At 50.9% G+C, this 13,736-nt stretch overlaps 5 protein-coding genes across 5 annotated transcripts; 3 read left to right on the plus strand and 2 right to left on the minus strand.

Annotated features, from left to right (window-relative positions):
• Positions 1–229: 229 nt before the first annotated feature.
• MRS44_013027 (uncharacterized protein) lies at positions 230–1,798 on the plus strand (the record flags this gene model as incomplete). Its single annotated transcript, XM_046271548.2, has 1 exon — positions 230–1,798. The coding sequence occupies one exon, from the start codon at positions 230–232 to the stop codon at positions 1,796–1,798; it is 1,569 nt and encodes a 522-aa protein (XP_046126388.2).
• Positions 1,799–3,357: 1,559 nt separating this feature from the next.
• Positions 3,358–4,440, minus strand: MRS44_013028 (uncharacterized protein; the record flags this gene model as incomplete). Its single annotated transcript, XM_065619013.1, has 2 exons — positions 3,358–4,277; positions 4,410–4,440. The coding sequence occupies 2 exons, from the start codon at positions 4,438–4,440 to the stop codon at positions 3,358–3,360; spliced, it is 951 nt and encodes a 316-aa protein (XP_065475085.1).
• A 2,429-nt stretch (positions 4,441–6,869) lies between these two features.
• MRS44_013029 (uncharacterized protein) lies at positions 6,870–8,359 on the plus strand (the record flags this gene model as incomplete). Its single annotated transcript, XM_065619014.1, has 2 exons — positions 6,870–6,919; positions 6,985–8,359. The coding sequence occupies 2 exons, from the start codon at positions 6,870–6,872 to the stop codon at positions 8,357–8,359; spliced, it is 1,425 nt and encodes a 474-aa protein (XP_065475086.1).
• Positions 8,360–10,509: 2,150 nt separating this feature from the next.
• On the minus strand, positions 10,510–11,857 carry MRS44_013030 (uncharacterized protein; the record flags this gene model as incomplete). The annotated part of the gene is made up of 5 exons (XM_046273068.2): positions 10,510–10,751; positions 10,811–11,064; positions 11,119–11,162; positions 11,385–11,646; positions 11,712–11,857. The coding sequence occupies 5 exons, from the start codon at positions 11,855–11,857 to the stop codon at positions 10,510–10,512; spliced, it is 948 nt and encodes a 315-aa protein (XP_046126392.2).
• A 387-nt stretch (positions 11,858–12,244) lies between these two features.
• Positions 12,245–13,627, plus strand: MRS44_013031 (uncharacterized protein; the record flags this gene model as incomplete). Its single annotated transcript, XM_046277506.2, has 1 exon — positions 12,245–13,627. One exon carries the CDS (start codon positions 12,245–12,247, stop codon positions 13,625–13,627), a length of 1,383 nt encoding a protein of 460 aa, XP_046126393.1.
• Positions 13,628–13,736: the final 109 nt, after the last annotated feature.

Genomic DNA, 13,736 nt, shown 5'->3' on the forward strand with positions numbered 1-13,736 from the left:
TTGTCTTGTGCTTAATTAGCTAGTTATGCTCTTTCCGAATTAGTGACAATCGATGTGTTAAATTCTTCGAACTATAATCCAAATTACCCCACGGGGAAGCGACATATAAATTGCTTGGTCTATCCGCTCTGGCAGCTTTGAGCAGCAGCCACAATCTCTCATACTTCGGTGTCTCAAGTCCCTTCGTCTCTTCTTACTTTATATCTTCTTGATCCATTTCAACTTCAACATGGGTCTCAATTACAACCCCGTAGGAGGGACCTTTAAGCGTCACCCAATGCTTGCTGGACTTATCTGGTCTTGGATTTTCGGTTGCGCCGCCATCGCTGACGACTTTCGCCCTACGTTTCACTTTGTCCCGGAGCAGAACTGGATGAACGAGCCCAATGGCCTGATAAAGATTGGGTCTACGTGGCACCTTTTCTTTCAGCATAACCCAACGGGGAATTTCTGGGGGAACCTGAGTTGGGGCCATGCCACCAGTACGGACTTGGTCAATTGGGAATATCTGCCGGTCGCGATTGCGAGCGAGAATGGCATTCAATCGTTCACGGGGACTTCTTATTATGACGACGCAAACACCTCTGGTCTGGGCACGGCAGCGAACCCACCATACCTTGCATTCTTTACCGGCTACTTTCCTGACACCGGAGTGCAGGATCAGCGACTTGCGTATAGCTTAGACGACGGGACGACTTGGACTAAGTACCGTGGAAACCCGATTATATCACGGGCACAGGAGACACCGCACGACGTAACGGGTGGCTTGGAGACGCGGGACCCGAAAGTCTTCTTCCACGCTCCAACGGACAAGTGGATAATGATTCTCGCTCATGGAGGACAAAACAAGTTGACGTTCTGGACATCTCCCGATACAAAGACCTGGACCTGGCAGAGTGATTTTACCTCCAGCAATATCCCCAGATTTCCAGGCGGCATCACAGGCTGGGAGGTTCCTGACTTTTTCGAACTTCCGATCGATGGTTCTACGCAGAAGAAATGGGTCATGTTGATTACTCCCGCCGCCGGATCTCCCGCTGGTGGTAACGGAGTGTTTGGAGTCACTGGATCGTTCGATGGGACCAAATTTACGGCGGAATCAGTTGATTCAGCTACGATGTGGCTTGATTATGGGCGGGATTTTGATGGCGCCCTGAGCTGGGAAAACGTTCCTGCGTCCGATGGGCGTAGGATACTTGCCTCAGTTATGAATAGCTACGGCGGTAACCCGCCGACGAATACGTGGAAGGGCATGCTTTCATTCCCGCGCACATTGAAGCTCAAGCAGGTTGACGGGAAGTTGCGTTTCCTCCAGCAACCTGTGGAAGAATTGGACTCGGCCAGTACGTCGCTCACGCGTATCACGAACCAGACTATCGAGCCCGGGCAAACGATGCTGTCGAGTTACCACGGACGGGCGCTGGACATCCGTATTTCTTTTATTCCAACTGCGGGCTCCACGCTATCTCTCGCGGTCCGCAAAGGAGGATCTGAGCAGACCGTTATCAAATACGCCCAGTCTAGCGGGACCCTTACAGTCGACCGCAATACGAGCGGTAATATCTCGTATGACTCGGCTGCAGGCGGGATTCATACTACCACTTTTTCGGCAGATTCAAGCGGTGTAGTACACTTGCGGGTCTTGGTAGATGAATGTTCGGTGGAGGTCTATGGCGGAGAAGGTCAGGCGGTCATCTCTAATCTGATTTTCCCCAGTACAACCTCCGACGGCCTCTCTTTGACTACAACTGGAGGAAACGCGCAACTACAATCAGTAGAAGTGCGCGCGGTTGCATGATAGCAGGATACTCGTTTGTGTGGAGACTTCTCTGGCTTTGTATTCTTTTTTTTTCCTAGTTGGCCTACTGTTTCGTGCTTGCGCCCGAGGCTGGGATTGAGGTTGAGCTATGTCAGGGTTCTACCAGTCTTCACCACCCTTACCAGGTTCCTTCTCATTTCCTCCTTCTTGCCTTAGTTCGCCAGTCTTTACCATCTTGCCAGGTTCCTTGTTGTTTCCTCCTTCTTTCCTTAGTTCGACACTGAGAGCACCCTTTTTCGAGCTTGAGCCCAAGGCTGGGATAGGGGCTGAGCTGCATCAGGGTTCCGCCAGTCTTTACCGCCCTTACGAGCTCCCATCTTATTCGCTCCTTCTTTGAACAATTGAGAGCACCTTTAGCCATTGCATATGATCTTGTTCTGCGATGGATGTGTGATAGAAGTTTACTTGAATGACAGATTTGCTCTGTCCACCATGATCTACACGACCGACAAAAACGCGCTCGGGGTCAGTCTGTTCGCAGAGGGTTCAATCAGTGCGGCGATCTTCAGTGAAGTAAAATGCTGGCCGAGACGAAGAGCATGTTCCACACATGAGGTAGAAGGTCGTGGTATCTTGCTGTGGTCATAACTAAGGGATCAAGAAATCAAAGCGCAAGGCCGGTTTAACAAGAGATTCATTGCATCCCCATAGATGCCGTCTGACTCCGGGTCGATCTACTTCGAACCCTTTCCGCCCTTTCTTGCATGATATCCGCGAGGGCTGCGAGAGATGGGCTATGCGGGATCAGTCCCACAAAGGCTTCGGAAGCAAGGGAGAAACAGTGGAAAACCTATGGATTTAAAGCTTCCTCTAACCCGTCAGTGTCAGTGGCTTTGATGGCAGCCATGGTGATTATGAAGATGCTGTATGTGTACGAGAGTTAGTGTCTAGAGCATTTTTGCGGGGGTTTTGTAACTCCTTTTAATACATTTACGTTACCTCGCGGCCAAAGTCCAGGTGTTCAAGATACAGGTCCGCAACGACCTGATTGCGGCTAGAATAAACGATACGTAGGCGTAAAAAAACTCGGCACAATACGGGAGCAGCTCTTCACCCGCGGAGCCCAGCTTGATGGTTTGGTAAACGGCAGGCCAATAGAGCATAGCTTTACAGGCAAAATACTGGCTTTGCAGGAAGTGGGCAGGGGCGAGAGCAGCAATCTAGTTCATCCTTGTGGGATGTTTATGGAATATCAGGGGCGGGGGCAGATACTTATACCACTCATTCAGCTACAGCTCCAGCTCCTTGACGACGACCGAAGCGTACCTAAGCCCGCCCTCTGCGGACTTACTGACCGAAGTTATGCAACGCCGGAGCATTCTCTGCATCGCTATCGCGGCTAAGAAGTAGGCCGGAGCCACATCCAAACCGGTCCCAAATATTTGTATCGACGAAGATGGTATGGTGTCCTTTACGATTGGCGAGAAGTATCAAGTCCTGTCAGCGGACGGTAGCGGGATCTCTTCCTCAAGCTGCCAGATGCCGCTCTATGGCAGATCAAGCTAAGTAGAGAGCTCGCTTTCTATCAGGAGTATGGCCTAGTAGGCGCGCCGCAATACCTCTATGCTCTTGGTGTTAGCTCCATAAAAGTAAATCTTCAGCATGTTCTGGGCTCTGGCCGAGGCCATAATAACATAATCGTGGGCCTGGCAGGGCCGAATGAGGCACATGTGGTAGACGGTGAAAGGAATCAAGTATTGCAAGCTCTGGACACTAAAGTCAAGTAGAACGTCAGGAAGCGAGGCAGCTGCCTCGGCGAAAAAAACAGCATCGGGTCTCTGGTCAAGAGCGATCATGATCGAATCCACGGCGGCAAACGAACCAAGAGCCATCACTAACATGGCGAGACAGGTATCCGAGGGCGTGGGGCATTGTCCGCTGATGCACTGGGAGAAAGAATCGTAGAAGTCGGATGTTAGTATGGGTAACCAGACGTGGACCCTCTCAGAGAAAGCCTGAAGCGTAGACGATACGCCGTGGGGCTGTAACAGCAACATCATGCGCGAAAGCCCGGCTTGGTGTTGGTTTGATGACAGACGGGTGGACCGTTCCATGTTACTCAGCCAGGCGCCGGTGTTCTGATCGAGACCAAGGACGAGCATCATGGTTCGTCGCTGAAGGATTATGACGGGAAAATCCGGGTCATCAGACTCGTACCTGGCCTCGGCCGCGGGGAGAGGACAGGAGCGAGTGTCACTGCTTCGCTGGTCTGACGCAAGCAGCTCTATAATGTGGTCCAACCGTTCTCGGATACCAGCGATGTCAACCTCTAGCCTGGGAGTGAGAGTCAGTCCGGCGATCGCTGGTCGGCAGGGAACCACCTCACCTCGACGGCGGGGGCTCGGGGACCGCCTGGTAGGCACAGTGAGCTTCGTGAGCTTGGCAAAAGCCGCATTTCGGTCTTTCGCCGTCGCATTTCGTCCTCCGCCTCCGACAGACGTCGCAGGCAACGATCGATCTTTTCCGCTGGTAGTCCCCCATCAAGGTGATGATTTCGGCAGGGTGGTCCTTGCGCGATGATTCCCGGATTCCGTCGTGCATCATCAGGCTGCGTCTAGCGTCCGCGGCGTCGCGGAGATAAATATCCCACCGCGAGCTCGTGGATCCTGGGGTGCTAACATCGCCACCCCTGCATTTGGTCCCCACTGATTTAGGAGCCTTAATGATTGCTCATTCCGAGTAACATGCACTCTGATTGGGTGTGCCTGGAGATATCGGCAGGAATAGTAATCAATACCACATGGGTAGGCAAATAACCAGCTGTCGTGGCGTGTATCGGACCTTGCTGGATGGCCCTCACCACGCGTCCCAATCCCGATCGTCGTGGCATCGAAAAGATGCGTCTTGCCCCACCACGATTTCGGCGTCGATTTCCAGACTTAAACCGCCCACCACTCGGGATTCAACCTAGTACAGTTTAAGCTTCTTTAGATGACAGTACAGTGCACGCAAGCTCGGTGAATGAATAGTCCCCATGATCTGTTATTCCTTTCTCTTTATATAGCAGTCGCTAGTGCTTTTAGGGAGTAGTTTTATTGGGGTTGCCTCACGTGATGACCACACTGCACAATAGACTTCCCGGCGCGGAAGGCTCACTAAGGGGTTTTCTTCCCTCCTATAACTACCTCATAGAGAGTTAATTGCTCGCCTCGGCAGGTACCTCGTCATCCCTCACGCAGTTAAGACTCGACTTTTACCCCCTTACCTTCCCTCTATATATAGCACTATAATAATATATAGATATTTGCCTCCCTACGAGGGAGCGCGGACAAGCCCTCTCTGACGCTGCGGTCTAACACGCTTACGCATAAGACCGCAGTGACAGGTGACCTATTGCGGCCAAACTACACACACTCTGTCCCTCTTGACTGCGTGAGGTCACCAATAAAGATGCATCTTTAGGTTCCCCTACGTACGTGTCATGTGACAGGGGCCATGTGGGACGGAGCCTTTTCGACAATCGAGCAGACAAGTCTCCGCTCACAGTGCAATACCCCGCAGTTAACCCCTGCACCATACCATGAAACATTTCACTTCACATCAGCAGGATCCTGGCAACGGGTCGACCGGAAGGTCACTCCACTCTCCAATTAGGTCTATAGCGTGTTCCGGTCGTGCTATCACGGGTCGGTCATGCACAACCCCCCTATTCGAATGTCTATGCGGAAGGCCATAGTGGCGGGCTTCTAGCTGATAGGGACCCAAGTAATGGAGTTCCGATATCAGGAGGCTATGGTGCTGGCTAACCCCGCATTTGCGGGCGCACGTGGGGAAGGGGGTTGGAAGAGCGTGTGGAGGGAACCAGACCTGCCTTTTTAACAGTTAGCCGAGCGTCAGCAAGCTAAGCCGTGCATAAGAGGGACCCAAAGGGGGTGGAGCACGCGGAGAGCGCCCGTTACTCCGCGTCGTTGGAACCCTGGCAGCTAACAACCAACAACTTCCGTGCTGAGAGAAAGCGATTTCCGGCTCCAATTCGGAGACGCCGCCATCAGAATGACGAAAAAGTTAGATGGGTACTCCTACGTTGCTTGAGTTGTGCCCTAGCTGTCTACTGGCAGAGCCCTCGGATTTGAGAGCCCCTTCCACACTGCGGCTACCCATTTGGCTCCTCTTAGAGCTTCCAACCATAGTGAACAATGCTCGATATGGATTGATTCATGTTGCTCTTTAGAGCGCGTTTTAGGTCCATATCTGTGCCTGAATTCGCGGGGAAACTGCTCTCCGGGACTAGGTACCTGCGACCTGGCCTTCGGGCAATATCAAGTGACTCTCATCTGTAGCTGGCATGCTGAGTCGGCTTTACGACCATCGATGCTGCAAAAGTATACTTCTGAAAGCGGGAACAAGAGAGATGGTCGATCACCTTGCTTCTCCTTCCATAACTAGCTAGTCAGGTGTAAGAAAATTGCCAGCGATTGCCCGAAACCACAGGGGAAGGCTAGGTCCTTAGTTCTGGGGTCTGCAGGTACGGATTACTTGATATGCAGAGATGGTTCGATAGCTTCTGCCGGAGATATTCCATGCCGAGTCTGGCTGGTTGTACTAAGAAGATCGGCGACATACTAACGATGCCATGACACGAGTTGTAAGGAGAGGGACCTACGTCTTTATAGATCTCTCTAATCCGCATGGACGAATCTCATCGCACCCCTGTCTCTCTCTACTCAAACCAGTCGGCATAAGCATACAGGAGAAACTGGAGCTTTGTGAGTGCTGACGGCGTCATAAGTCTCAGGATGGTATTGAGCCCGGCCGGGCTGGTCCGGGAGAGCTCAGATGATGCCAAATCAGATCCCCTTCCATCAGACCGAGGGACCGCATTTCCAATCTTCAGCTCCTTCTCCGTCCGTTTTTCTTGCAATCATAGTCGCAACCATAAAACACACGATTCGCGAACTGAACTTCTATCGTCGTTTCCGCCTGATATGAGCCATCGACACACACTTCACCATCACGCACATGAGCCCTCGGATCCATCGAGCCTGTGACTGTTGTCGAGTTCGTAAAGTGAGATGTAGCAGCGCATCGCCTTGCTTGCAGTGCGCGCATCATGACATCCGGTGTGTCTTCTCGCCGCCACCGGAAAGACGCAAACCTCCCGTTCGTGGTCGACTGGTTGCGCAGTTGCGGGAAAACGCCGATACCAAAATTTTGAACCCAGGTAGGTCCTCTCCTCTCTTGGAATCAGAACGAGAAATCGGCTCGGCGGCATCTCCTGCTGGCGACCCCAATCTCGACGCTTCCAGGCCCGGCCCTACCTCGCTCGTCTTAGGGACAGGCTATTCCTCGAATTTCTTCATCGCGTTGATCTCCGAGTTCGATCGAGCCGTCTATCCCCTCAATCCAATGGTCACATCAGCCGAAATTCACGCAGCTATCAGGAACATGCATGAAAGCCCCGAGGATGCAGCCCTGGTATACGCATTCGCAGGGGTGACAATGAGTCTATCCACAACATCTTGGGCATCACACAATCACTCTGCCGGACGGATGGCCGATCTGATACAACGCAGTTTTCATTCCCTCAGACAGGTCGACTCGGAAAGTGGTGGAATTATCGCCGAGCTGCCTGTATCCGTCAAGCGTGCGACGACGTGCCTGTTTCTCGGCATAACGCTGATGGCATTCAAGCGTTTTGACCGCAGCTTTGCCATGTTGCGCGAGGCCATTGCTCTAGTTCACACCTTTGATAACTACTCGTGCAATGCATTCCGCTTGAGCGCTTTCGAAGCCGCAAGACGTCGGAGGATCTACTTGGGGATGTACATGCACGAGCGGTTCTTGACTATGGTGTCGGGATATCCAAGTGTCCTCCCTACTTTAGCAACGGCAGCCCTGGTCGCCGACAGCTGTATCCAACCGCACATCGATACTGGATTTAACTGCCTCGTGCGGCTATTTTACATATTGGACGATACTTTTCTTGCCCACTGGACTGAACAGACATATCCAACGCAGATCGCGCCAGAAATCACAGCACAATGGATCCAGAGCAAACAGGCCCAGCTTGACCAAGACGAGATCAGCACCGCCGAAGCTAAACAGAGTCTACAAGGAAGCGGGCGAGGCATGCTCACCGAGCTCCAGCATGCAAATCTTTCTACCACCAGGCTCTGGCTGCGCACTCTTGTCTGGCAGCTTGCACTATCCCGAGGCATCCTCAGCTCAGCGACCGCACGAGATAGGCATGAGGGCTTATCGCTGCATTTACCAGCACACCGACTGTCGGGCCAGCTGGGCGGGTTAGTGAATCAGCTAGACAGCTTCGCAAGCATAGGAACACATGGGAATGGCATGCTACGGAAGTTGTTCGAGATCACCAGCACCATAGCTGATGTTCTTGCGCTGCCGGCGACAAACGACCAGACTCAGAGCGGTGCGACAGCGCAAGCAGAGGACCTCCTCTTCTCGGTTAGGTTCCCGTTCGGGAGGGTGGAGAAGTGGGAGAAAGAACATCTGTTGGAGAAACTCAGGGTGCTGCAACGGATATATACTGATGTTTTCTTTGGCGATCTGGTTCCAGCAAGTTCCGATGGATGATGGTCTGCGGCTGCCAGTGATTAATATATGAGGCAGACCATTCACCACTCCTGCAGCTGCAACTGATTATAGGCTCAACTCGACTCTCTATCTCAATGGATATGACGTCTTAAGCATCCATAGACACGCCGACGCTTACACCCTTTACTCGCTCGAACTTGTTGAAAGCTAACTTGAATAACAACTATTTATTGATTACTTTATTCGTATATGTAATTTTACGCTAATTCTCCAGCAGTTACCATGGCCTATTGGCTAAACCTCTCGGCAACCATTAAAGCGATCGATCTCCGTAAGCCGGCTTAACATTCGCAAAGACATCTATTTTGCGTCTGCTGTTTTTAGCACGCATACAATGAGCGAAACGTACGTGATAAGCATGTGTCATAGACAAGTATGTGTCACAAAAATCTCAACCTTTAAAATAGACATCGCAATAAAAACACAATAAAGCAGTTATTTAATTAAAACTACTCACTATACTCTTCCCCAGATATCTCAATCACTACCTGATAGGTTCTCATATTATGACTAGGCTTGCCGCAGACGCCACAGTGCCAAACACCCGGTCGCGCTGACCTTCCTTGACCACCACTTCTCGACGATTCGGCCACTACCTGCGCATCAACATCCATTTGATCAATTGCTTGCCTTCCTTCCTCTACCGTCATTACCCCTCTTTTCTGTAGTCGGGTCCTTTTTGCCCTCCGACGCCGGCTTAGTATCTTATTCGCCTGTTTAAGGTCTTTGACCCTAGCCTTTAGTTGTGTTGTTGTGTCGCGCAGGAATGCTAAGTGCACTTGACAAAAGGTAGTTCTTGTTGTCGAGATTATAATTATTCTTAGTTAAGTTTCCATTGTCTCAATGAGAGGCCCTTTGGGGCCTTATATCTTTAAATAATCCCATCTAGGACTTTGAACCTTAATCGTAGGACTTCAAACTTTAATCTTGATCCTGAAGCTTAGGGGGAACTCTCAGTTCTTCCAACAAGTTGTCGGATACGAGGGTGGTAAGTCAAGATGAATGATAATCTCAAGATGGAGAACAGATCAGTGATTGATTCAACTCTGCCCCGCCGTCTTCTTCCTTCCTCGTCCTCATTATATTTGACGAGGCGAGGCCACGATACTAGACCCGCCGAACCTGCAACAGATCTGTAACACCACTCTGACTCTCGTGGTGCACTCTTGTGACAATCTGGGTAGAGGCATATGCAACAGAAGTCGCGTCGTTGCGAAATGGACGCGCACGGGGTTAATGTGCGGGGAGCCGAGTCTTAACGCTCTTGCTCCCACACGTCGCTCGACGCGTGATCCGAAACTCTAGTAACGGGTCGCGGACCCTCTGCGACTTGGACAATGAATTAGCATAAGGAACAAAAGAGCAAACGATTGACAGCTAGCAAAAACAGCGTCGAGATGGAGTTTTGGCATCGGAGGATCGTAGTGCACGCACCTAGCTTCGGCGGGTTTGTGGGAGTACGAGAGACAGAACTCACCACACTGGGTAGTGAGACCGGCGAGGCGAGTGGGCAGCGTGAAGCACAAGGAGCTGAACTTACCTCCTGGCAAGGCTGAAGGCAATTGTTTTCGATCTTGCGTGGATGTGTTGGTTGGTTGTCGTCGCGACTGTCCCGGTCAAGGGATAGCAGGTGTTGATGTGAGAGCCTGACAGGTACCGCAAATGTACAGAGCAACGTACGTACCTAGGTACCTTGTCGCATATCACCGCTAGGTTTGAGCGACTAGATATGAGGCGTGGCTTATACTTTGGGGTCATATATCCGGTTTCATATCCGACTTATCGCATCAAGGATTTCAATCCTAACGATATAAGATTAAATAGCTCTGCCCGAATATATGGCTATTTACTTTCTTTTGTTCTTTAGATAATTCTCATCAATTGACTAGTGCAATCAATAATCCCTGTGGAGCCAATCGTCTGACATACCTCAGTCGCAAAGTGGTCCCGGATGGACGGACCCAAGTGGCAAGGAACTGTTGTAGAAGGATGTATCGGGTGGACAAGTTCTTTAGCTCTTGTATGTAGTTGATAAACTTATACAGCTGGCAGCCGCTCATGCCACTAGACTCCCGGAACGCCGTACATGTTCCGAGTGTATAAACGCATGCCGTCAAGTGGACCAGGCGCTACACAGACAACCAGATCTTGGCCGTACCTCGGCTCGGATAGAACACAACACACATGGCTGCCAAGTGCGTCGTAGCAAACCTATTTCCTCCCTTAACCTTGGAAATTCCGAGCAACTCGCCTGCTTGGTAATGGCTGAGATCCACGACGACGAGGGGGGTAGTGTCGTCGAACTCTGTGGGTGTGACAGGTAGTGGTTTGCTGAGCTTGTCATTATCGACGAAGAGGGTGCGGAAGAAGGCTGTATCCATTTGGAGCTGTCAGGTCTTAGCTTGGGTCTGATGGAAAGAAGGTGGTGACCTGCAGTTATGACTGTCCGGTTGAGCGCGTACTTATCCAAAGCCAATGCGGCCTTGACGCGGTCTCCAATCTCCTTCTTGTCTATCGAGCAAGTGCCAACATTCTTGACGGCTTTCTTACGTTTGGCCGTCGTACGAGCCTTCTTTGTCGGTTTGTCCTGGTCGACCTGGGCAGGTGAATTTGAGGGCTGGAAGAAGATGGCGGCATAAAACATTTCGTTACTTCGTTCCTCAGGGCAAATCGTGTATCCGGACCTGATACGGGGGGCAATTGGCACAGTAGGCCGAGCAATAACACATTATGCTTACGATTCCGCATCATCTGTTATTGGTAAATAAGCATCCGAAGCCATCTAGACATTTATCATCAAAGATACAGAAGAGCTCTACGTCAATCGTACCCTCAATATTTACCCGAAACCAAAGGCCATCTTAAGAACTTATATAATCACGCGTATACGATCATACACGGCTCATACCCTTTTATTTGTATGCAATATAAAGGCTCTCAAGGCGCGACCCCCGCTAGAACCTGACTATTGGTATGTCACATCCTACTCAGATACCTTCAATACCTCGGTCAAGTCAACCAGCATTTTCTGCCCATCAACAACCTTGACACTTGCAATTAGCAATGTAGTAGACTTGGTACTAACGCCAGTCTCCTTATTGGAGTCGGTGAAATGCAAGAACTGCGAGACACACCCGGCGCCAGAGCCGTCGGGTGCATCCCAGAATTGGATTTCCTTGGTGCTCTGGATGCTCGTCATGTTATCGGCACGAAACTTCAAGATAGCTTCCATGAAGGTTTGTCGCGAGAATTGGTCCTGGTTGATTCTTAGTGACACGATTAGTTCAGCCCCGTTTCACTGAGGTGGAACCCCTTTCAGCGTCTAACTTACCTCGCGATGAAGCCCTCCGAGACACACTCTTTGAAGGCACTCGCCGAAACTTCATCGTTTGGCTGACAGAAGATGCGGTCGTAGAGATCCTCAACCCATTTACCGAGGGCAGAAGAGGAACGAGTGTGTTCGACAGTGTTGGCCATGGTGAGGGAGAATGAGGTTTAAATAAATTTTGGGGAAGTGATGGTAATGTCTATAGATGATTCAGAAAAGGGTAATGTCTGAAGATGATTCAGAGAAGTTGCACTGGGAGAGCTTCATAGGCACTTCTTTATACCCATTATCCAAGTCATGGGCTTCGATATGGGCGTCCGAGTCAGGAACGGATCCACACCGAGGTTTAGTTTAGCGTGCGGAACTCCGCATCTTGGTCGAACGAGGCCCCGCATCAGCACCAGACCGGGATTGCCGGGCTCGGCGCTGACCGACTTCTTTGTTAAATGCCGCGAATCTTTGCAACCCGACTTTCTTTTTCTGGGCGTAGTCAGCCAACGTGTTGACAAAGCGTCACAGTTTCGTCTCGGGGAAACATGATATCATCAAGACAAAGGTCCTGCTCGGCTTGTGCCCGGGGTAAAAGGCGGTGCGACCTCGGGTTCCCGCAGTGTGGGCGCTGTCTTGCAAGGCGAGTCACCTGTGTGTATGCTTGGATATCACCCCAAGAAGCCCAAGAGGTGGCAACAACCATCAACCCAAGTCTTTGGGCATTGCAAGAGAGTCCACATCATTATCTTGATCAAAGCGGCACTACCGAAACATATCAGTCGAGTCACGACTTGCCCGGACCAGGAGAACGCCATGCCGATAATGATACCACATTTTCCCCAGCTCCCTTGACTCTCTCCCCGGCCCTAGTATCTCTAATAGATGAGATTACCGGCCGAGGGAGAACCATATCATTCCTTGCCTCAGACCCCCAACTTCAATTCCTCGACAAGTCATATCCAAATGCGGGCTCAGATGTACATGCGCCCCAACCTCCACAAAGCATTGGTATTCCACCGGCACCTTTCCAAGGAGCTAGTGGTAGCTCCATTTATACAGACAAGATCTTTCAGGCACGTGCAGAGTATGCTGCCAGCCGCTTAGTCCGTCAGGTTAGGACTTTAGCAGAAACGGGACAAACATCCTTTATCCACCACTCTCAGATCGACAACTCTACTATATTACGAGACGCTTTCGCTGCTTGCTCCCTAAACACGACACGGAACTCGGCAAATGAGTCGCTTATTCTGTCAGAGATTACAAGGCGTGCAAGACTGCTTATAGAGGCTACAGAGACAGCCATCTCCCTAACGCCGCCCAGTTCTCATTCGGCCTTGAATCTTGACCTCCTACCTGCTGTGCAGGCCATGCTTATTTACCAGTGCATGCGGCTATTCTCAACTGGCGACATTGCACAGCAAACACAGGCGGAGCTAGACGCTAAGTCGCTTGCCAGATGGGTTGACATCTTGCAAGAACAGACTCAGTGGTCGTGGGATAACTTTTCCAGCGGTACACAGCTCGATTCCGTCTGGAAAGATTGGGTCCAAGCAGAAAGCATCCGACGTACTATGATCTTTGCGGAGCTGCTGGGCAGCATCTATACCTTTCTTAGATTTGGCTGGTACCAACCCAGTGCGAGCATGGCCAAGCTGGGCTTTACAGGGCAAGTCGTTATATGGGAAGCAAGGTCGCCAGCAGAGTGGCACCAAGCAAGAGGGCAAAAGCCTTGGGTCGAGTTAAATATCTCGAGTTTCCATGACGGCATCAAGGCGGCATTTCCTGACGACCTTGATGAATTGGGAATCATCATCCTTGTAAGTTATGACGGCGTTGACGTGTTGGAAAAGTGGGCGGGTGACGACAAAAGACTGCTTGAAAAATGGGGGTTAAGCTCCGGGAATGACTTTTTCTCTTCGCACTATTAATTCACCACAATCTCAGGTTTATTAGCTTGGCCAACTCTCTGGTGTCGTTTATCTCTTGTAGCTGATTCTCATTTTCCTCAGCAGATTCTTTACTGTCGCAGTATGTGCA

This window comes from Fusarium solani (assembly GCF_023522795.1).
Source record: "Fusarium solani strain SB1 chromosome Unknown bctg00000008, whole genome shotgun sequence".
Taxonomy (NCBI): Eukaryota; Fungi; Ascomycota; class Sordariomycetes; order Hypocreales; family Nectriaceae; genus Fusarium; species Fusarium solani.